The sequence below is a fragment of the Amblyomma mixtum genome, chromosome 2 (assembly GCF_055824585.1).
Source record: "Amblyomma mixtum isolate Tamu chromosome 2, ASM5582458v1, whole genome shotgun sequence".
Classification (NCBI taxonomy): Eukaryota; Metazoa; Arthropoda; class Arachnida; order Ixodida; family Ixodidae; genus Amblyomma; species Amblyomma mixtum.
Window position 1 is genome coordinate 81658947 of NC_143013.1, and position 23247 is coordinate 81682193.

A 23247-nucleotide genomic window follows, 5' to 3' on the forward strand; every position below is an offset into this window, starting at 1 on the left:
AGGTCCTGACCAAATACACCATGCTATAGGTACTTGCAAATCTCTCTGTGGCCGCTCTACTAACACTTTTTAAATTCCTCAATAAATGATAGCTTAACTCGAGGTATGAAAACAACCTTATGCTTTTATTAAAACCCCCCAGGCTACCATGCGCCTTATTACAATGACAAGTTGTCGAGCGAAATACTTCGGAAAGTAATTTAAATGTCAGACTAATGTTTGTTAAGAGAAGGCCTACGACACTACTTGGAAATTTGGTCGGAGCAACAGCGACAGACGGTCGCCTGGTTTCGATGACACTCGGCTATCTGTAGCACTTTTAATCTCGTTAATTCGAACTTCAGGTTATTCGAACTTCGGCTCCGTCGAAATCACGCTAGCTTCACGAGAAAAAAAAATGGCTGAGGCTTAGCTAAGGTTAAGCCTAGTCGGATGCGAAGCATATTGATGGCTAGGCTTGGTAATACATGGCTTTCCTTGGTTGAATACTTGGTCATTTTAATACAACCACTAGAAGTGTAGCAAGTATTGCCGTGGCAGCTATATACGGGATCATCGGTGAATTCAATGCAGAGTGTACAACCGCTGCCCCAGCACCGGCTACAACAGCATTCTTGGCACCCATGGAAAGTACATTGGTGGTGGTGGTGAAAAACATTTAATTTTTTACAGAAAGGTGATTGGGGTAGGACCCTACTGGCCCTTTCCCCTCACAGTACTAGGTGGAGCCACCATTCCGGGGCCCCATCGGCAAGCAACGCCGCCCGCGTCCGTTGAACCAAGGCCTTTTGGCTCTTTAGGTCTTGACAGCCGAGCAGGGCCGCCTCCCAGTCCTCTCTGGTGGGGTTGGGGTTGGGGGGGATAGATGGGTTAGATTGACACGCCCAAACCATGTGGAAGGTGTCAGACACCTCCCCACAGAACTGGCACGTGCCATCAAAGGATGTATTGAAATGTTTAAGCACCGCCGGGCACAGTACAGTATTAGTGAGAATTTTGATGAGGAGGCGCTCGTCAGCGCGATCCAGACCCTTACAAGGGGCCGGGTAGCGCCGGTGCTCCTCCTTGTAGTGATCGGTGATTTGTTTGAATGTAATGGCCAGATTGTCTGATTGGGAGTGCCCTTCCAAGGACAGGGAGATAGCCCGGGGAGAGAGTGCGCGGGCGGCCTGATCGGCCTGTTCGTTTCCCTGGAGTCCCTGGTGACCGGGGGCCCAAATCAGGTTGCGTGGAGTTGGATCTTCAGATCGACAGCTATATTCCAGTATGCGCCAGGCAAGCGGGGGAGCCCAGCCCAACTCGTAGTTCTGACACCCTTAGTTATTCCACCGCCACCATTCCCTATAGACTGTCAGCTGCAGCGCCTCTGATGTGGAGCCTCCACCGCCGTGGACGACCGCGCGAGCCGGCAGCCCATCTCTCGTCTGCTGTGACGTCATGTTGTCACGTGGTCAGCCGCCGCGCCTCTGATGTGGAGCCTCCACCGCCGCGGCCGACCGCGCGAGCCGGCAGCCCATCTCTCCTCTGCTGTGACGTCATGTTGTCACGTGGTGTCACGTGGTCACGCTAAAGGTCAATGGTAGCTCCACCGCCGCGCTCGACGGGCTGTAGTGTAGCTCTAGTAATATGCTTCGCATAAAAAAAAGTTGCCGCCATGGTTACGGCAAACAGCGGCGGCAGACTATCACACACAGAACAATTGTAACCAAACGGTGTTTGTGAAACGCCTTCGTGGCACCTTCACTCTAAACACGAATGCACCTTATGGGAGTAAAAAGGGGAGTAAGCTGCCCTCCAGCGCACTCCCCTTTGAAAAGGGGAGTGCGCAAGAGGATAACTTTACTCCCTGTACTCCTTTCTGTTTAGCGTGTTCGGTTCTCGCTTGCCCCGACGGGCTTTGGAGGCGCATACTGCAAGGTCTTGACGGACTCGTCGTTTTCTTTCCCGGCGTCGAACATGGCGTCGTAGCGCTAGTGTAGCGTCAACGTTTTATCATCACATCTGAGATACGGAACGCCACAGGATGCCACAGGTTCGTTCGAGTTGCCTGCTTATCGATGCTCCAGTTCCGTCGAGTTCCTGGGAGGTGCCGTGAATTTGCAGCGCCAGTCTGGCTGCTTGCAAAACGAATGCTCGAGTGCATACCTGGCCGTCTTATCGCCTCGAGGTCGTCACTGAATTGTAGCCAGTTGCATGCCGGCCACATCAACGACCGCCAGTAGACCGAACGAACCTCGTGATGAATTTTCAAGTGCAAATCGCGATGAAGTTGAGCGGTGCTCAACTTCACTGCTCGGTTTACGACTCTCGCCACGACCAGCAACGTACCTCCTGCTTTCAAGAAAGAATTGTCACCATTTTGTTCTTACGCATGGGCGCCGCCATCTTGCTGCAACACTTCCACTTCGGAGAGTGCAAGCTAATGAACGCAAAAGTGCAACGGACGTGCGCTGCACGGGCAAAGAGAATGCGGTAGTGCTGCACTCCTTGAACTGGTGCAGCAAGTTCAGCCAAACCGAACACTTACAAGGGCAGACATGTGGGCTATAATTGGTGGTCCATGCTTCTTAAAACAGCGCAAAAGATACGGACGCAGACTGTGTCCCCTCCTTCGCATGATACAATGTGCACTGAATTACCCTATAAGAGAGTAAAAAGGAAGCAAACTGACCTCTAGTGCACTCCCTTACGGAATGCTATACTATGTTTTTGTCAGCAGAGGCCTATTCCCACGTCAGATAAAAATAACTTGATGCAGTTAGCAATGAAGACTTAACCGCGGCACCAGAGGTCTTGAGTTAAGCAATTGGAGTAGGTTGAAACTCCGGTTAAAGTGATGATAACTGCATGTACTTGACACGTTTTGAAGGAATCTGCATCCGCTGCCAACCGTAAGTATCCCGTTTAGTGATGGATATCTACCCCAGGATCTTTTACTCCCTTTTTACTCTCTCAAACGGGAATTTGTGTCTAAATTTGTGCATGGGTAACGACCAATCCCCATTCTCCAACATGCAACCACGGCTGGCCGCTTCCGTGCCTCTCGCTACGCTACTAGAGCAATGGGAAAATTTTTCCAGAAACTCTATCCGCATCTAAAGTTCCAGCGCGTATCCTCTTATGGCTTCCACACGTAGCGTTCCTCTCTTGCGCTTGTGTATTTTTCTCTCTCAAGTCACATGTGTTTTTTTACAAAAATCCGTTTACCAAATGACCCAACAGTCTGCGCTACTCGATCAGCTCCTCTCTCATATTCGTCTCTGTTGCTTCTACTCGCAGCTGCGAACCCTTTCAAGCGCCCGTGTGCATTGCGATGTCAGTCGAAACTACTCCGGAGCCCTCCACTACGTCACCTCAACTCTCACTCCCTCCCTTACCCACGGCGCGGTTCAGGCGTGCATAGAGAGGCGTGCATAGAGAGACAGTTGCGGAGCCGTTTCCTCAGCACCATTTATTAATTTTTTCCTACACACCTTTTCTCCTTTCGCCTCACCTCAAAGGTGCGCGTGGCGCGGATATCGGCGCAACCGAGACCTCGTGGAAAGAGCCACTAACAGCTACCTAGCTCTCGCTCACACATCCGCGCGCATGAGCGTATGCAACGGTAAATTCGAACAGGTTGTGCAGCCATCCTAAACCAACCTGCCCCCAGCACGGCGCAGCGGCTTGTCTCAAGGCTACGTAGGGTGGTGGTGAAAACATTTATTTAATCATAGGGAGAGGTGTTGGAGGTCGTGACCTGAAGGGTCACGCCCTTACAACCACTAGGTGGGATGCCTATAGTCAGGCACCCCATTGGCGTTTCCCGCAGCCCGGGCGCGCTGCGTTAAGGCCCTTTGGGCCTCGAGGGTGCAGCAACCGGACAGGATCGCCTCCCAGTCCTCTCGGGTGGGGTTCGGGATAGGGGGTAGGGATGGGTTCCGCTGGCAGGCCCACACCATGTGGTAGGTGTCAGACACCTCCCCACAGTGTGAGCACCGCCCGTCGAATTGAGGATCGAAATGCTGTAGAGTTGCCGGGCACAACATCGTGTTGGTGAGCAGGCGCAGGAGTACCCGCTCGTTGACCTTCCTCAGCCCTTTGCACGGGGTGGGAAGAGTTTGATGCGTGGATTTGTAATATCGCAATTTCCTTAAAAGTGTACATCGGATTGAAATTGAAGTCCTGGTCGGCGTCGGGTCCCGTGGGAAATGCCCGGAGAGAGAGTGCGCGGGCGGCGGCGTCGGCTGCCTCATTTCTGTGGACGCCTTGGTGACCTGGAGCCCAAACGATAGATCGGTGCGCGGGATCCGAGTATCGGCTACAATTTTGGTAAATTTGATAAGCTAGGGGAGTAACCCACCCTTGCGTGACGTTTCGACAAGCCCCTCGCGAGTCGGTGATTATGTATTTGGAGGAGGTGTCAGAGGCTGCCAAAGCGATGGCAACCTCGTCTGCGTGAATTGCTGACTGGGCTTTGAAAGTAAGGGCGTCTACTGTTTTACCCTCGTGGACGACCGCGGTCGCGTACCATCCCCTGGGGCCCGGGACGGACGCGTCCACGTAGAAGACTCCTGGTTTGCTCCGAAAATGGCGGTCCAAGGCTTCCGCCCGCGCCAGGCGCCTGCCATTATGATCCTCTTTGGACATATTGGTGGGGAGAGGCCGCACGTGGAGGGCGCGTCTCCAGTGTACGGGAAGGCGGCATCTGTCCTCTGTGAATTAAGTGTGCTGGATGTGAAGTCGGGCTAAAAGGCGGCGACCCGACCCTGTCTTTGTGAGACGAGTGTATTGTTGTATTGAGTGTATTGGAGTTCCCTAAAAGTGTTTACCATCCCCAGTGCCATAATGCGGCTGGTAGAGGTAGAGACCGGGAGGTCCAGCGCTCGTTTCATGATTTTGCGGAGGATGACCTTGAGGGCATCCTCCTCCTGTTTCCGCAGGTGGAGGTAGGGAGTCGAATGCAAGATTCGACTGGTCACGAATGCGTTCGCCAGCCGCAAGGCGTCTTTGCATCGTAACCCACCGCGCTTGTTGGAAACCCGGCGGACCATGCGGCCCACTTGGTCCCCCACCTGCCGGAGCTTGGCGAGTGTTGTGTCGCAGCGTCGCTTGTTGTGTATGAAGAGCCCGAGGACTCTGATTTCCTTGGATTCGCGAATGGGACCGCTTTGCAACGAGAGTAGGCCGGATGCAAGCGGCCACACGCTATAGCAACAACGGCAACCGGTCACAGCGACACGAAGTCCCGGTTACAGTTTATGTATCCTGGTAATTGTGGTGCTGCCGGTTTCGCGTGCACACGTGACCTGCTATTGTATGGCGTCAGCACAGCGACCGGGTTCTCGATGCCCGTGCGTCGTGGAGAAGAGACTATGGTTGGGCTTCCGCCATGGCGATCATCACTGCTCTATTTTCTCCCATCCCTTATTTTTCTGCGCACCTGTTGCGGTAGGAGCGCTACCTTATTTTAGGGGCCAAGTGGCACCATCATGGAGCCGTCACTCGTAGAGGCCGATGCAGATACATCACTGTCTCTCAGTGCGCGAAAAGGCCTAGCGTGTGCAGATGCACCTCCAGTGCGGTTACTCGCACATAGCCGGAGCGTTAGCTCTCTTGTTCAGATTAGGCTCCTTTTAGTTCGAAATCCAGGCAATCCCAACAAATTTTCGGTCCTTTTTGGGTTCGAACTGCCGAGGTTCGAATGTGTGTACGCGTAACAATTTCTCAGACAACGAGCACGTACAAGGAAGTAGTAGAAGACAGTTTGTCTCCAACCTGCATGAACACGAATTACGTTTACGAAGGGACCGCAGTTCGACTATCGAGAAATGAGCTACTCCACGCCTCCGTTCGTGAAGCATCACATACGAGCACTGTGTTTTCGCAAACAATGTTCGTGTCACTCGATCGGCACTCATAATTAAATAAAAAATACAGCATATGAAAGTAGAGCTGCTAAAAAGGTGTCAAGTGCATGGCTGAAAGTAGAGCTGCTAAGGTGTCAAGTGCATGGCTTTCAGTTCTTTAGCCAGCAGCCCATTTCTAGTCTTACAAAGTTTAAACATGGACTTATCTGCACGAGGCACCAATCGCCTGGTGTACCTCAGTGATCAGCCACATTATATTAGACCTAATGCAGTTCTTATTGTGGCATCCCATTTGTATGTATCAAAGTAACACTGCTCAGAAGTGTGATGTACCAAGGCAATACAACATTGAGAAAGTGTATTCTGGTGGTGTAAATCATAAACTTCATTAAAAATCTATGGGAGCACTTTGGCAGCCTAAAGAGCGCTAGGCGAAAGCCTTTGTCGGCGACGCGTTCAGCCGCCGCTTGACGCATGCGTTCGTTGATCTTTCGCCGTTTCGTAATCGGAGAGTCGCCCTTCCTCTGCCCAGTCGAACCACCTGGCGCGGAATCGCTGCACCGCTTGGGAGCTATCCTCCTCCACTAGCTGCCGCACACCGATTGACGACGCGCCGCCGCGCCGACAGCTCCACCTGGCGACGAAGATGACGTCACCTTTTGGCGGCTGCGCTCATCGATGAGTCACTCCAGGCGCTGGATGTGACGCCGGACGGACGGTCGGGAGAATGAGCCATTAAAGGCTTTCGCCTTCAGACCAACCAATCATAGCCACTGAGTTTGGTGCGGTAGCTCAACAACTATGGCATCGTGCTGCCGAGCACAGCATTCATTCGACCGCAGTTCTCGCCACCATATTCAGGTGTAGGCAAAATATAAACGAGATTATACTGCCGCGAACTATGTGGTATCCCTTTTACCGAATCTGGCCAGCAACATACTATGCACTTCAGTTTGCGCGACGACTGCGCTCTTGTCAGTGCCGCACGCCTGTTCGCCGATGACTCGCGGAAGAGCGATAAGGCAGGCGCAAAATGTGCTCGGCCTACGGCCGCTGCGCCATACCGTTCGTCTATCGCCGACAGCGCTCGCCCGAAGCTTTACGCTTGTTCTGCCGCCGCCGAGTTGTTTTAGTTTGAGCACAAGTTTGCTCAATAAAGAATTTTCTTAGCGAGGTGCCTGCTTCACATCCGCACGTGGCATTTGGTGGAGGTGCGGCGCCCATGCAGCGGACCCCACAAAACAGAAGCGCAAGCCTCCCACGATCTACGGACGTCGAGCCTGAAACCACACGCGGAGTAAGCCGCAGCCAGCAAGGTTTCCCGCCCGAGTTTGGGCCATTCCCGCTGACCAGGTCCGTAAAGACACAGACGTGGAACTGCCACTAGATACGTCCTGGAATTATGCAGACTGCTGGGAATCTGATCCCGGGGGTGAGTCTCCACGGAGCCCCGCACGAGGACACAGAAGACTGGTTAGAGGAATTCGAAAGGGCCGCAATCATGAACAAGTGGGTCAAGAAGAAAAATTATGCCATGTCTACTTCTCGCGACAGGACTCGGCACACAAACCGTGAGTCTACCCTTACCTCTTGGGAAATGTTCAAAGCTGAGCTTCGAAAGGCGTTTACCAATGTTCTAAGCAAGGAAAAGGCAGAGTAAGCGAGCGCCGTCGGCGGTAGACGGTATGGCGCGGCTGTTAAGGCAGTCGCCGTCGTGTGCGTCCGCAGAAGTTCCACCCTTGTTTTCAAACTGATGACGTCATCAACATGGCGTGGTATGTTATAACACGAAATTGTCACACCTTAGCTGTCAACTAAAACTGATGACGTCATTAACATGGCGTAGTGTGTCGTAACACGAAATTAGAATTAATTAAAAACTAATTAAAAAAGTAATGATGATGATGACGTCATCGACATTGCGTAGTATGTCGGAACACGAATTAATTAAAACATTTTAATTAATACATATAATTAACAAAAATGATGACGCCATCAAATGGCGCAGTATGTCGTAACCGGAAATGCACTGTGCATGACGTCACCTAAGACTTTGATAATCACCATAGTAGCAGGGGCAGCAACAGAGGCGGAAATGGCTTTCGCCTCATCGCACTTCAGTAAGAGCAAATGCCCCCCACAATTTTTGTGCCTGCCTTAGCACTCTTCTGCCAGTCATCGGGGAAGCAGGGCATGTGGCACTGATAAAGTAGTAAGAGCGCAGTCGAACTGAAGATAAGTGCACACTTTGTTTATGGCCAGATTCTGTGAAAGATATACGGCATAGTTCGCAGCAATACGGTGCACAATAAAGAACCAAATGTGATTGAAATAAATTCAGAGCCTAAGGCATGACTCAGAGCCAAAGTGTGGTGTTGGCATATGTAAAAAAAAAGTTATTCTTTTACAAAAAAAGGTGATGCCTAACCAGACTCTTTCTGAGTAATCTAAATAACGACTTAAAAACAACATACAAAGAAGTGGAGATGTGGAACACCATACGTGCCTGGTTCACCTAGATACTATCATTATTTCCAACTTGTCTGCAGTAAAAAGTGATGTTTTACAAGACACTGACTCAACAGCATAAAAGCTGTCAACTGGTAAGCACTGTACCATATATTGGCAGCAGCAGCATCTGACACTTTGGTGTACCATACATAACAGTGCTTCCATTTTGATCAGCACAACACATTGCAGAAATTACAAGAAATGCTTCAAATTACTACAGAACAGAAAATAATTTCAAAACATCATGGCAGTGCATATATGTTTCCAACAACATCACAAGGAAGAACAAGCAGCACACAAATGTAGCTGAATAGGTATGGTGCACAAAATATCCAATATTATTTAGAAATATTTTCATTTCTTTAACATTCATTATATAATTTAAGACAAACCTACATGCAGACTCACTTCTAGCATGGCACCCAAAGAATTTCAATTTTCATTCCTGCGTGGTGCTACATTCCAGTGAAGCACAGATGGCTTGCGTGGTTCATGTGGCCTGGGTGGTTGGATTAGTCATTGTATTGTTTGCATCCTGCAGCATCCGTATCACCCTCCATTTCTGGGCCTTTCTGGTAGCAGTGAGACGCTGAATGAAGACGCTCTGCGATTCAGAATAGAAAAAAAGAAACGGGGCAAACCAAGTCAACTGTTTTAATATTTTTTGTACGTCAACAGAATCATCCATGCCAAGTTAGGGGCAATGAAGCTGAATGCCTCACACAATAAAAATATTAAAGTGAAGTGACAAAATTACAGTAAATTTTAAAGAGAAATGCTCAACCCTAGCTTACATCCTCTGGGCACCAGAACAGCTTTCAATCCACGAATTCAATTATTAGCTGAAAAGAAGTGAGAAACAAAGCACTCGGTTTTCTTAGAAAATGAAAATATTTACTCGGTGTTGCTACGTGCAGATTATCCCAGGAACAATGGACAGAAATAAAACATAATGTCTTAACGCTTCTTCTGCCATTATCATTAGCTTCATTATCATCACAACTGCAAATGTGTTGACAAAACATGCAAGGCAGAAGAGTAACTTGGTTCCAGTAACCTCCTGGACAAGAAACTATGGATGGTTCAAAGTGCTGCAAACAATGATGATGAATTGCAGTTCCTACAAGCAAAGTGCTCCAAAAAATGGTAAACAATGGCAAACAAGTGGTTCAAAGTGCCACAAACAATGATGATGAATTGCAGTTCCTACAAGCAAACAAAACATCTACCGTAACACCTACCGTAAATTTGTGTATAAGTCAACTCTGAAAATAAGTCAGGCCCAGAGCACCAGCTGGCCTTTCAGCTCGCCACAAATGGCTGAAAGGTGACCAGAATTTCCTGTTCTCACTTTATTTGTAACCATTAAATGCCAATACTGTAAGGAACGAAATAGCACACTGCCATAAAGCTTTGCTAAGTGTTTGGCTTTGAGTGAAAGGATGAGGCTGTCTTGACAGCTGAACTCAGTTTGCTGTCTGTTACAAAAGTTTCATTATTTTTCACAGCACTATTTTTTATACCCACGCGCACAAGCTTGCTTTCTCCATATGCCTGTTTTATAACTGCTTGTCACATTGCTTTGGCTTGAAAACAAACAATTTGTTTTACACACAGTTTCACTCTGCAGTGCATAAGACTCACGATAAATGCATTTCTTCATGCCGAAAACTGCATGCAACCTGTTAAGTACGATTAGATAGGTATCTTAATTTCTTTGGAACAGCTTTGCCAGGAACTCAATTGACAGCCTTTTAGTAGAGCTGCTAAGCCCACAGTGCTGCAATTTTAGTCATGCAGTGAATTTATATAAAATTTCTTAATTGTGTTATCAGGTGACACAAAAACTAAGCCATGTTCTAACTTCGCTGCTACATTTATACAATGCAGAAGCTAACCTCTGGCCAGTCCCAACTAACTACTGATGCAAAAAACTTTGACAGCAAGTAAATAACAATAAATGGAACAATATTCAAATTAGGAAGTGCTTAAGTGAAGAAGTAGAAAGCCATTACCAGAACCTCACATCATCCTAAACAGAAGTTGAGACAAAAAAGCAATGTCACTTGCTTGTATCGCCTAATCTCTGACCCTAAAGCCAGTCTGGATGGTGCTGAAAACAGGTTGCACTTTAGCAAAATTACCTCTTATGGCCTTTCCAACACTAGCACATCTCAGAATTTTGCCCAGTCCAAAGAATTAATCACTTGCAATAACTTACATTTCAATTAATCAATATGAGCACTTACATGTCACCTACAACAGGAAAGAAATAGTAGAGCAAAGTCTAAGTTGTTACTCAGACATCATAATGCCATCCCTGGCAAACTCAATTTTCACAACATAAAAGAAGCCATTCCTACGAAAACATGCAAACTAAAAGAAACAAACTATAGCATCGAAGAAGAATTTTCTCATCTTGTCTGGAACAGATGCAAACAAATCATTGCTTTTGTGAAGAAAATAACTCACAGGACAGTTATGACTGTGTAATGCCAAATTTAGTGACAGCTGTTTGCAGTAGTGAATATACGAATTGCATTTCAATGGAAGCAAAACGCAAATACATCTATGTGCTGTGCGATGTCAGTTTACGCTACAGAACCCCAAATGGTCTAAATTCATTCAGAGCCCTCCACTACGCCACTCCTCATAGCCCATCTGTTGCTTCAGGACATAAAAAACCACATACCAAAACCAATCATTATTATTTTCCTTTTTTTTTTCTGGTAGAGCGCCTGGAATGCCCCTAAGTTCAGGCGATCCAGTGTGGTGCAATGAAGTGTTACAGCAACATTGTTAGTGCCAACTCCATCGAGCTGGAAAACATGCCCTTAACGGCTGTCGCTGCAAAATCTGTTCAGTTCTCACTGCAAACTGCAAAAGATGTCTCATAGCAATCTCCCTCAAATTCTTACAGCAGACGCTAGCAGGCAGAGAGAGAGAGTTTTCAGCCAACCTCTTACAGAGTTTTGTGGTTCTCTTGTGTATTTGCATCATCAGCCAGTTTCAAGGGAGTCTCATAATTTTTCAGTCTCAACCAAAGATAGCCTGCTGCTGGTCATTAGTCAGATTAGCAATGAAGTGGCTGGTCAAGCAAAGAATAAAATCGTTGACCTTTCAGCTGCAATACGAGCGGGTGAGTCATAATCCATTAGTGCAAGTTTGAATCGAGTGACTGGAAAAAGTTGAATTTTTAACCCCAAACTTTCCGTCTTTCGCTATCGAGTGAATGTGAACAGAGCCATAAAATGCTGAAAAGCTTAAAATTTACTGAGAACACAATTAAAAGGCCTCATCCTCGGAGTCCCTTGAATGTTCGCGCACATCTGAAAACCAGTTCTTACCTCAGCAGCATAAATTAACAAATTTCTCAGACAGCTAGAAAATTAGACAGTGCATGTTCCATGTAAAAATGCAGGCATATGACCTCTTATGCACCCCATAAAACAGTGACTCTGCACTGCCAAGCCATGTGATGTGATGCAATGCTGCCGCGAAATGAAAATTCCTGAGCTGGCATTTGGGAAGCAATATGAAGCACATAACTGTCATGGTGCCGCCGCGGTGGCTCAGTGGCTATGGTGCTCGGCTGCTGTCCTGAAAGACGCGGGTTCGATCCTGGCCGCGGCGGTTGAATTTCTTTGGAGGAGAAATTCTAGAGGCCCGTGTACTGTGCGATGTCAGTGCACGTTAAAGAACCCCAGATGGTCGAAATTTCCGGAGCCCTCCACTACGGCGTCTCTCATAGCCTTAGTCGCTTTGGGACGTTAAACCCCAATAAACCAACCAACCAACAACTGTCATGGCTGTGTAACGCTGTCATATGGGCACTTCTGGCCTTGAATGAGTCCGGTACCAACTGAAATTTCGAGTGTGCTTGACAGGCAATATTGCTACACACTCCCCCTGAACCCAGATTAAAGAACTGATCTGCTACATACCACGTCGCACTGCATGCACCTTTAAATGCATACACAGCAAATGAATTAGTTTGTAATGAAGCAAAACTAAAGAGGAGGCATTTTTAATTGATATTGCGGTAGAATTTTCGAATTATCTATGTGCATGCAAGCAGTTTGGCTACTTATGAGAACTTGACTGTTTCCAGAGTAAGATGGAACCTCCTTGATCCGGATCAAAAACTGTGCTTCAGGAATCAGCTGGCGTCGAGCAGGATCAAGCTCGACTGCAGCTGAAAGTTCAGAAATCCCAAACCTGCACTGAGTTTGATTTGATCGACTGGGATCAAAAGTGCCCATGTGACAGCAGTTTTCCTGGTGAAAATCTTTCCCAGCCTAACTGGTTTATGGAACAATTTCCAGCTGGTTCCAGTTGGAACCAAGTGGAACCCAGATGGTACCAACTGGAACACACTGGAAACTGTTCCATAAACCAGTTGGGCTAGAAAAGATTTTCGCCAGGGATTCAGAGTGGTTTCTGACGTACCGCGGTGTGCGGAGCCATAAAACAAACTAAAATAGTTTAAGCTGGCACTAGAATCTAAACCAAGTTCTTGCGAAACATGGCATCACACCTGCTGTCAAATAAGATGATGGCAAGCTAGTGTCTGTATGCAGAAAAGTTAGGTTGCTGTACTGCGATGCAGTCTCCCACTTACCCAGCGGTTCTTCTTGCGGCTGTAACTCTTGGTGCCTGGCCTGGCGTGTTCCCAGGCCATGCAGGGATACCGTGTAGCCAAGGACCGGCCCAGTGCACAGTATGCCCAGCGCATGGCTGATGAGTTCGTGTGCTGGATCAACTTGTGGTCACTGCACATGCGAAATGAAATCAATGACGTGAAGACAGCTTTGCTTGACACAAAATATGTACTGTTTATTAAACAGAAGCTGAGAAGTTCATCCAGAAAATGAGGTGAAATTTAAATAGGATGTATTTTTTCCTCTTGAACAAGAATTTCATTGGTGAAAACAAATGCAAGCAGTTATTTCAAGATTTATTTTATTTATTTCAAGATACCCCTAAAGGCCCTCTTCACGAGGGTATTACATAGGGGGTGGTAAAAATTTCAACTTGAATACATAGAAGGAACATTAACATGAGTGACAGGGCAAAAAAAAAGAAGCAAGAAAAGAGCAATAACTGGTAGTCAGCAAGAATCAAAATGTGGCGGAACAACAAGACACAAAATAAACAAAAAAACAAGAAAAGAAAACACAAAGATAAAAACAATGGAATAAACAGAACGAAAAGCAAAACTCGAACACATTGCGGTGAGCAGAACAGAACTAGAAGAAAACTACACATGGCTTTGATTTTTTAAAAGTTCATGAAATGATGTCGCATTCGTTTCAGTTGCGATTGTGTAAGGCAGCCGGTTCCAATCAATAATGGTTTTGGGTATGAATGATTTAGCATAACTTGAAGTGCGACATGTGATGCGTTTGATTTTGAAAGGATGGTCACGGCGTGGAAACACTGCTGAGGGTAAGTGAAAGAAATCGTCGTGAAGCAACGGATGATGGTAAATTTTGTGAAAAAGAGTTAAGCGAGCCAGTTTACGACGATGGGAAAGGCTGTCAAGTCCAGCACGAGCTTTTAAAGCCGTGACGCTAGTAAAACGTGAGTAGTCAGAATAAATGAAACGAGCAGCACGGTTTTGCAGGGATTCTATGTTATCTTTGAAGTAGGCTTGATCTGGGTCCCATATGGCGGAAGCGTACTCAATTTTAGGTCAAATTAATGTAATATAAGCAAGTTTACGCACGTGCGCTGGAGCATGTCGAAGGTTACGTTTTAAAAGGCCAAGAGAACGGTTAGCAGCAGCTAGAATCAAGTTAATATGATAGTTCCAGGTTAAGTCTGATTGAAGGTGAACTCCTAGATAATTGTAAGGTGAAGGTGAACTCCTAGATAGTTGTAATTATCAAAAAATGTGTGATCGCAGCCAAACCCTACGTTTCCATTATGGCTGCCGATACCAACTGGCCATGACTACTATTATGTAAAAGTTGGTGCCCATGCCAGAAATTGGGAAACTAGGAGGCGACACGCTTACTAATATGTTGCATCTGTGGTCATTCTGACAACAAATTCCATGAGTGTGGACTGTTCTTGATGTTCGCAGGAAGTTGGAATTCCCCTATATGCTCTTGAGCCTCTAGGCCCCTCAGATGCTGCCATAAACACAGCAGCAGAGGCAAGATGACAGCTAAAATTATTTATCATTTCATTTATTTGTTAGTCACCTTCATTGCACCTTAGAGCATTAAGTCAGGTTGGTTGTGAATGTTAACATATGCACAACAAAAATTAATAATTTCAAGCATGGAAAAAAAAAAAAAACGTTTGTAACATTATGGCATGTCAGAATTAAAAGCAATGTGTGCATGCTTTTCATAGAATTTGTGTACGATTACACGTTAATAATCAGGGTAATTAAGAAAGTAGCCATGCGCTGGTTTCAAAAAGAAACCAAGAATGCTTGCAGACCTGAAAAACACTTCAGGTACCAGGTAGGTGCAGAAAGGAAGCGATATTGGTCGCGCCTAGGTGTTCTTTTAGCTTCTTAATTCTCTCTGGCACTTAATGTGACCTGAATGTGATCAATTCCGATAAAACGGTTAGGTTACATGCTACCTTCAGTTTTAAATAGTTATCAATTCAATAAAATAAATACACACATTTCTTCCTATCACAACATAATACTAATTTATGGCTTACTATACAATACTTAGTAGCAATATCTTTTTGTTAATTCCCTACTTATATGTATTTTCCGCTTGCCTGAGTGTAATTACTTGCACATTGCATATTGCATACTGCTGGCACACTGCATAAGATGACTGGCTTGGCAGGAGAGCCAAGTTGTCAGAGGCAGCTTTTTTCCGCAGCTCTAACAGGTATTTATTTACACATGGAAAACATACTTTTACTTATATTTGATAACATCTACAAAGACCATTTTCAAAAAGAATATATAACCCGCCACAGCCTCAGTGGCTGTGGCAACATGGTTTTTAGCATGAGTATGTGGGTTTTAACAGATTGCGGTGTCTGAATTTCAGTGAAGAAGAAACATACACCCATGCATTAAGACTAAGACTTCATGCACTTTCCATACGCTATCCTTGATGATGTTGGAAAGCATTTTTTGTGAGCAAAGACTGACATAATTGTACTGGGCCTCAGTCAAGCTAATTCAACCGAAAGCTCCACTCCATGCATTAACAGACAAGCTCTATAATGGCGGTCATCGTGGAAATTATCTAATGGCTGAAAATTGTGCTGCTTCACAGCACCAATACACTGCGCCGCTAGCTCTTCTTGGGGGAAAGTACTGAGAGACGACACCTCGGCAGCAGGTGTGTGTACGGATGAGGGCTGTGCACAATGCTGGCATGACGAGGATGCTTTTTAACTCATGCTTGCACCACTTACACTCCTACTCTGCCTGCAGACATTAGCAAGGTTGGTGTGGAACCAAAACAAACGGAGCCAGGGTGGCACCATGGAATCAAGGAACTCGGATGATGACATCAATGAGCCGGTTGCACCTCTCTGCTCGCTGCTTCAAACACGCTTAGTCTGTGACGGGGGCAGAGCACTTTTAAACTGGCTATTATGTCATTCATAGTAATACATTCCCGAAAAAAATTTAACGTTCATGGATTACATGGATTCGACAAGCTCTTCAGCTTCCCTGAGACCAGACTCCAAGCAAACAAGGTGGTGCGAGTGAGTTGGCTTAGTAAATATCTTCCACAAGTAAACTAAACGAATAAGCCTGCTACTGAAAGCTAAACAAGATTACAGTGTATAGCGTGCAGTCTGAAATAGCGATCAGTCAACCAAAGTTGAGAAGGACTAGAAATAGACAGTAACATAACCTTCTGGACAACTACATGCTATGGTCCTGAAGGATGACCAAGAGTGGATGACAGTAGCTTACTGTGGTGTCACACTCACTTCAGGAACTGGATGATTTCATCACGCAGCTTGCATGACAGGGCCTTGTGCCTTGTTGCTGACATAGGGGCACCATGCAGGAGAGGCTGAACAAGTGACGAAAGAGTCGGGAACAGGCCGTTTGGAGACCAAGTTCGAAGGTTCGCCTGTGCAAGGACACAGCAGCCGCAAAAACATTGCAGTGAGTCTGAATGCTGACTGTTCAGTTTCTACAGCAGACCACAACTATCTTGAAATTCACACTTAGGCTGTGTAAATATGGCAACGAAAAATAATTTCCTCCCTAAATGAACACTGTATTTACTTCTATTCATGCAGAACAACATTTACTCAGAATCAAGGCTTCAGGACATTTAACAACAGAAAACAGTTCAAGCATGACCCAAAAGTATTTACAAAACAAAACACAAACAAAAAGATATTATCGAGGCTTAATCCATGATTTAAGAAAAGAAGGGAACTGTGTTGGCACACCATTCATCAAACTTTCAAGAGAATTTTTGAAGGGCGACAAACCGACTAGTCTTATTTTGCATTCACGGCCAAGTTGCGCTTTGGTTTTGCTTGCCACATGCAGTTTTACATATACAGCTGTAAAAGCTGTACACCTCCTAATATGGTATTTCTGTAATGTCAACTTCTACTATTGATCACCAGACTGATACTGAAAAATATACTATCTGAAAAAGAATAAATAACAGCTGGCAGCAATTTTTAAATAAATATAACATGTTTTGCGAAAAGTTAAGCTAAAATTGTAACCAACCGCTGCCCAATTAACAGAAGACCTATTAACACAGAAAAAAAGCTCAAGCTCTCTGGGAACTTAACCTGTTATAAGGTGCAAGCTGTGTACATGACTCACATGCATACAAATGGTAAAATCACTCGGAATGACTATAGGAATTGAATGACATCATTTTCAAGCCATCTCAACCACTATTTGCGAAGAAAAAAAGTGCACAAAGTTATATCACTGGCTTCGTAAAAAGACCTCAAACCTGGTACATGTCCATACACCAGCCTTCTGGACATATTAGACAACTTGCACTAGAAATGAAAATTGCTTGAATAAGTAGTATTATCAGGTAGTTTACTGATGGAAAAGGCTCAAAAGGTCAATTATTTTCCACATTTTTTCCCCCCCCCCCCCAAGATTGGCTTCGTCAAACTGTACACCAGTGGGAGGCCATTCTTTCACTCCCACTTCCTCCCTTCCTCTATGGTGCGGTTCAGGTGTCCACCGAGAGGACAGAGAATTACTGCGCCATTTTCTTTCCTCAAAAAGCATTGTGTTCAAAGGGCAAGGCATCGCGCCACATGTGGACTCCCTGGCAGCGCTACAACACGCTCTCGCGTTCCACTCCTAAACGCGAATCTTAAGCGTCATTAATTAGCAGTTAATTAGTATTCATGCATTAATCAGTAATTAACCATTAATTAGTGATTTGTCATCACGTATCTCGGTGGACACCCGTCAAAATTCAGAGGGGCAATTTTTTGACCTAAAGTGCGGTCACTGATGTGTGGTTAACATGTTAAGCTTCGCCTCTAAGAGTGGAACGCGACAGCGTCTTGCAACGTTGCCAGAGAGTCCATAGAACGCCATCGCCCATTTGGTAATTAGCAGTTAATTAGTATTCAGGCATTAATCAGTAATTAACCATTAATTAGTGATTTGTCATCACTTAGTAATTAGTACTCAATTATATGTGACGCCGCCAGTGCCACAGAAGAGCGAAAGTGGTGCGGAAAACGCTTTCGCCTCTACACACTTTAGACAGTCGAAGTGCCCCTGAAATAAAAACGCTGTATGCTTTGCTTGAAAGTTTGGTAGTATTCAGTGTGCAAAAATATGGCACCTAGGTCCACCATTTTCTGGCACACAGCAAACACAGTGCACAACAGTGGCATAAGATCAACGTGATAAGTAACGAGAAACAAGGCTCTGCATTACACCAAAGTGTGCAAGGCTCTCAAATGCCTCAAGCATGTTGGAGGTCATGTTAGTACAGTCTGGTCTGGTGGCTACAAAGTAAAAATTCCCCTGCACTACTTTTGATGTCTATTACGGCACTAATTTTCAAACTGAGGCATTTTAACATCTTTCCCGCAAGAAGATATTTCAAATCATGCTCTATGGTTCATTCTGCTACCACTTCCTTTTCAAAACAAAGCATGCAAGTATGTACTTTTGGGGACAAAAGTGGTATGTATGCTCCACGCGGCAGGAGCCGGAGCAACGGAAAACTGCGGCATTTTGGCGAGCTAAAGCACGAAGCATGGAAACGAGCCAAGCGACATGCCTGCTGATAATTAAGGTCATGCATTGGCTGTCTCGATCCCAGATGCCGCCTGTAGATGGCGTTGCAATGCAGTTTTCCGTTGCTCCAGCTCCCACCACGTGGAGTTATACCACTTTTGTTCCCGGTAGTACATAACACCGTTGTATGCTGTGTCATGCACCTCCACCAGTGGCTATTTTCTAAGTGATAGTACCGAACAGATGCACCTTGTCTTAGTGCAGTGTGCTACCCGTCTTTTGTGCCCAATTGGGATTGTTTACAACCACCCATAGACTTCAAAACAAGATAACATTGGTGTAAAAGAAAATGGCAACATGAAATTCTTGCTGCATTAACTTTTACTAAGTCCACACTGACTAATGGATGCAAATGCTGCAGACTGCAGGATTCGTTCTTGGGAGGGGGGGGGGGGGGGGTAATAAATATAATATGGCCAGCCAAATGCCTCCTGCACTTGTAGCATTACTCTGAAGACAAGAAAAGCAAGTAGTCCTACCGAATCAAGCTTTTCTCTGTACAGTTGTGATGCTGTATCAGGGATGAGTACGGCGTCAGAACCTGAAAACAGCCCAGAGACAATGTGATAGCAGCCCGATTTCACCTTGTGCATTGCTATGGCACAAGGATATAGCACAGTAACTTCACGACAACTTAACGACAACCTTATTCGTCTTCACCTTAACCATTACATTAGTGAGAATGCAAATACTATGGCTCACGCTAGATTTGAGCCCATAGTCATGCTTTTATTTCACCTAGAAGTGCATGTTTATCATATATAACCATGCAGACAAACCAAGGTGGCTTTATGCTGTGCAATACTGAACTGCACTTGGAAAAAATGCTCCGCTCGTGGGCTGAAATGGAACATTGATGGACCAAAACCATTCCTAATGACATTCTCCAGGTAAATAGAAAAAAGAATGGTTTTTGATATTATCTTGCTTTTGCATGAGGTATAACATATTTGAAGGAGATAGCAAAAACAAAAGTGGATTCAGAGTCTCCTGAACACGTGCAATAACCTGCTATGCCAGCTCAAGATAACACAGCTGCAAAATAATCTGCATGCTGTAATTCCTGCAACTCCTTATTTGCTTTCACATATTCAGCATTATATTATGTTCAATCCTGATAAAAAAAAATACACCTTATGTGTAAAATGACACTAAAGGGCTGCACAGTGTCATAGGTACCTAACCTCCCTATGTGAGCTTCGTGCATAATAAAGTAGAATTAAATTAGGTAAAGGCTGCCTTGCTAGCACCTTTTATAAAAAACAACAGTAAAGCAGGGAACACTTTGCCGGAGCAGACAGAGTACATTTTCTGGGCTCTGTTGATTATGCCACAAATGATTTTTAGTCGGACAGTAAACTTCGTCTCAGTGACATGAAAAGCTTTCAGAGTTAAGCAGGTTACGCTGCAAATCGCTCGTAAGTTCAAGCAAGTAACAATGCCAGAGCTAGCCGCAGGCATAATCAGTGCAGAAAAATGTCATCGGCAGCTAACAATGAGCATGCACTGAGCAAACCTTGATGCACTTTTAGTGCGAGCGCCCACAGACTGTGTCAACTTAATGCACTCGAAGCATTGCAAACAGGTAGCTTTAATGAGAACATAAAAGTCATCATAAGCTCTTTTTGGCGCATTTCATGTTATTAAGAAAAGGCATATGGAGCAGCAGACCTCGAAAGGATTGACTTCACCAAAATCTTACCGTTAGGTACCGAGGCATTGGAGGTGCAATCCTCGCTATAGTCGGGGCACCAGACGGGCTCCTCTTTTATGTTGGCTTCAAGCTGCAGGATATATTCTGCAAATAAAAAAAAAGAGCAGAGTCACATGTTTAGGAAGAGCTGGCCGGATAACTTAAATATTATAACAAGCACGCTTAAACGTTGAGGGGCTAGTTGGTGATGCATTTTTTCTTGAAATTTAAACAGCCAGTACTGTCTTATATTTCTATGTATTCGTTTACAAATGTAGCGCTGTTTAAATTTTAAGAAAAGATTATAAAAAGCAGCAGTTAACAAATAGTAGCAGTAGCCACAGTGATCTTTATGAGCCAATAAAAAGCTGTACAAGGAACAGTTGCCCAAAATAAACTGCAAGGTAAGACTAGCACCTAATTTGCAAGCGATTTTCCCATCAGGGGCACAGAAGAGCAAACTGTGAATGCACAGGTTAATTCCAAGCTGACTAATATTAGGATATTTTATGCATTTCTTGCAATGACACTTTTCATTCTGCAGATTCAGCTAAAATTGAATGACTCTCAGTTGTTGGTCGCAGCATATTATCACAAACAAATGTCACAGATGCGTAAAAAATGCCCATGTTAAACAGATCAGCAAGGCCACCAATAAAACAATTTTCTGACAGCACAATAGCATATGGTCACACAAATAAAGCAAAAAATGTCACAAATGCTGTGAGCCAGACAACCCAGTTTTGGTTCAGATGCACTATGCGTATGTGAATAAACAAACATACAGAACATGCATGCATTAGTGTTTCACACTAAACACAGGAGACAACATGAAATACTGAAATAGTTTGACACGAGGGAAAGGCATGGGCAATTAGCATAATGAGTGAACATGCAGGTAGAGGACAAACATGTGAAATCCATAAGGTGTTCAAAATTTCAAGCTAGTCGATCTTGATATTACAATCTTTTTTCAGGTAATCAAACCTTGGTAAAATTAGCCTGCATTTTGAATAATGCAACTGCATATTTGCTAGAAGCGTAATTTTGGCATTCCGCCTTTTGTTGAAAAACTTACTTATATTTCAGAGAATGCATGGAAATTACATGAATAGTAAGCTACTTGTGCGTGACTGGTATTACATTAGATTGGTTGATCTATAACAAAACTGTTTCCACAACATGTGCTGCTGAAGAGGCGGGGTACCCATAGTGATCTGAGGTGTGATTTGCTTTCAAAAAGTGGCATTTAGAGCCTGGAGAATACATCCACTTTGTTCCAAGCACTCTTATGCAGTTTTTATTAGCCTCAAGAAAAATAGCTACAGTGAAAATGTTTGCATTTCTCACGTTCTTCATTCATGATGTCATTGCAAAAGCTTTTATGGAAAAGTTTTGAATGGTATTTACAGAGATGGAACCTGTCTATTAGGTTTGACTTGGTCATACTGGCTTGGCTAACGACACGGCTCACTGGTTAGCCCCACAGAAATGCGGCAACGTGATGAAAACAACCACATACTACACCACATGAATAGTTCATGCAAGCACAAACATTGCTGTTATTTCCAAAAAAAAAAAAAAAACCTCTGCCGCAACAATAAACAGTCCAGCAGTTTCATGTGTAGCTTTTCGTGCATCATATATATGTAGTCAAAAACAATATTAGTGTCTTTTTAAAGGCTCCAAAATGAACACAGATATCAGCACTTGTAGCATATATAATATAAGGTAGCAAATGCTAACCTTTCCCATAAAATTAGCAGCCTCTTTGACCATAAATCAGAAACAACTGTCAGCTATAAAACCACACATCATAAGGCTTCCACAAACTGAGCAAGGAAAAATAAGTTTCATTATTTTCAGCGCGCTGTGTCAACACCCTAAAATCAACTCAAGTGGCAGATCACCAAATGCAAGAGATCAATTTCCCAAAGTATTCCAGTTTCCTGTTCAACATAACGACAAATATATATAACATTCTGATCAGTACAATGACCCTTGTACCAGTACTTTGAGCCACAAATGACACTCAGCGTAACCAAACTACAACACAGACTGGCATCGGGGATAACACTAACTGGTGAAACAATAATTTGCACGAAGCTGTCAACATGGAGATGTGACACACAGATTTCCAAGAACACCAAGAAAGTGGCACAAACAGTCCTCAGAGTAACCACGTGAACAAAAGTCCAGATATCAACTTGGGCACAAGATTGAAGTTCAGACTTCACGAAAAGCCGCCATTGCGGCTTTTTTCCCTTCTCCTCAGCCATGTACCTGACTGAAAAATAAACCTTGAACCTTGAAGTGCTTGGAGCCCTCTCAATCTCTTTCAGTAGCATGTGCTGTGGTCTTCCCATCACAACGAGATGAAAAGAACGGCATCAAGTGAAAAATGTTGCGACACATCTCGCATCCTGAAAAAAATTAGATTCAAGGCAGAAAACAAAAACACGTAGCTTTTCTCATAGTCGTACTAATTTACAACACAAAAACTTATACACCCTATGTGACTTAAAGATGTCAACACAGTCAAGATGGGTTTTTTTTGCAAGACTTCTGAACAGTGCTGCGAGCTTCACTTCTCAGAAACCTTGCTTCTCCCAATACTGCATGATAGATTGCTGAAATGTTTCAATTTCTCTCACATGCATCGAGATCTACCCATGGGTCACTGACACTAAAGAGATGCAGCTACCATGGCTGAAGCTCGAGCTGTGGGCTCAGCAGAATACCTTGACGAACACTTCAGGCTCTCTTCTGAAACAGGAATCTCAACTTACTTTCTTTGTCAACAGAAGTTACCCTCATGTAATGTCTCAACCGAGACCTTTGAGGAAATAAATAAATAAATAAATAAATAAATAAATAAATAAATAAATAAATAAATAAACAAATAAATAAATAAATAAATAATTCATTATGAGCAATTCAGT

General features: G+C 44.6%; 1 protein-coding gene across 1 annotated transcript; it reads right to left on the bottom strand.

Moving 5' to 3' along the window:
* Window positions 1–8093: 8093 nt before the first annotated feature.
* LOC149359915 (uncharacterized) lies at window positions 8094–23246 on the bottom strand. Its single transcript, XM_089572037.1, has 5 exons — window positions 20315–23246; window positions 19092–19153; window positions 16290–16435; window positions 12982–13132; window positions 8094–8964 (listed from the first exon to the last, which is right to left on the bottom strand). The coding sequence occupies exons 3-5, from the start codon at window positions 16352–16354 to the stop codon at window positions 8851–8853; spliced, it is 330 nt and encodes a 109-aa protein (XP_089428163.1). The 5' UTR covers window positions 16355–16435; window positions 19092–19153; window positions 20315–23246; the 3' UTR covers window positions 8094–8850.
* Between the last annotated feature and the right edge of the window lies 1 nt (window position 23247).